General features: G+C 63.6%; 1 protein-coding gene across 1 annotated transcript in view; it reads right to left on the bottom strand.

Annotated features, from left to right (window-relative positions):
- Nucleotides 1-36: 36 nt before the first annotated feature.
- The window catches only part of ENH_00025620 (cell division protein, putative), a gene marked incomplete at both ends in the record, with an annotated part of 3,374 nt that continues 2,029 nt past the window's right edge, over nt 37-1,381 (bottom strand). Inside the window, 2 exons of the mRNA XM_013584686.1 lie at nt 37-275; nt 620-1,108. Coding sequence (XP_013440140.1) covers nt 37-275; nt 620-1,108 — 728 coding nt within the window. The remainder of the gene's footprint in view (nt 276-619; nt 1,109-1,381) is intronic.

Genomic DNA, 1,381 nt, shown 5'->3' with positions numbered 1-1,381 from the left:
CCCCTCAACCCCCCCCCAAACCCTAAACCCTAAACCCTAAACCCTAAACCCTACCTGCTCGACGAGCCCCAGAGCCGCGCCGCGGGAAACTATCGTGGCCTTGTGGATGGGGTCTGCTGCTGGCTGCAGGTGGAAAGCCACCACTGCGTGGCCGGCCTCGTGTGTTGCAGTTTGCTGCCGCAGCAGCAAACTGCGCAGCAGCAAACCCCGCGAGGGGCCGAAGCTCACTTTGTCCCGCGCCTCCAGCAACTCCGACACGCCCACGAAACCCTTGTCTGCAACGCAAACCCTAAACCCTAAACCCTAAACCCTAAACCCTAAACCCTGCAGTCTAAACCCTAAACCTGCAGACGCTGCCTCAACGACGGCCGCCAGGCTCGGCTCGGGGCAGGCGGGGGACCTGCTGGGCGAGACCGGGGAGGCACGCTGAACCCTAAACCCTAAACCCTAAACCCTAAACCCTAAACCCTAAACCCTAGCAAGACGCGTCTACGCAGAATTTGCAACTGTTGGGGCGCAAGAGAGTTCGCTAAAGGCGCCACGCGCCAGCGAGACAGCTCTAGAGTTGAGGGCCCGCAGGCTAGGGTTTAGGGTTTAGGGTTTAGGGTTTAGGGTTTACCAGCGCGGGCTGCAAGCAAGGCCGCTTCGTTCACGAGGTTCTCCAGCTCCGCCCCAGAAAAGCCCGGAGTCAGTTTGGCTAGCTGGCTAGCCACGGCTTTGTGCAGGGCCCCCTGCCCCTCCCCCTCCACCTCGCTGCTGCTGCTGCTGCTGCTGCTGCTGCTGCTGCTGCTGCTGCTGCTGCTGCTGGCGCTGTTGGGGGCGAGCACGTGAGAGGGGCTGCTGTGTTTCTTCCTGCTCGCAGCAGCACTTCTGCTGCTGCTGCTGCTGCTGCTGCTGCTGGCGGGAGGGGCCCCTGGGGGCCCCCGTTTAGTCGCCTGCGGGCCCTCCGAACCCTCGGGGGCCCCCAGGGCCTGGGGGGCCCCCAAACCCTCGAGGGCCCCCAAACCCTCGGGGGCCCCCAAAGGAATCTTTTGCAAATATTTCATCAAAATGGCTTCTCGGGCGCTTCGGTCGGGCAGCGGCACGTGCACAATGCGGTCAAAACGCCCTGCTCAAAACCCCAAACCCTAAACCCTAAACCCTAAACCCTAAACCCTAAACCCTCAGCCCTGAGCCCCAGACCCTCCTCACCCGAGAGCCCTCGACCCTCGAACGCGGCCGGCCGAAGCGCGGGGCCGCACAGCCGCCTGCGCCGCGGGCCTGCGCGGGCCTAGGGTTTAGGGTTTAGGGTTTAGGGTTTGGGGTTACCGGGCCTGAGGAGCGCAGGGTCCAGAGCGTCCACGCGGTTCGTAGCAGCAAGTACAACAACCCCACCCCCCCC

Source organism: Eimeria necatrix, genomic scaffold, assembly GCF_000499385.1.
Source record: "Eimeria necatrix Houghton genomic scaffold, Enh_scaff1976, whole genome shotgun sequence".
In the NCBI taxonomy this organism is placed as follows: domain Eukaryota; phylum Apicomplexa; class Conoidasida; order Eucoccidiorida; family Eimeriidae; genus Eimeria; species Eimeria necatrix.
The sequence above is the reverse complement of the archived record's forward strand: the minus strand, read 5'-3'. Positions and strand labels throughout refer to the sequence as shown.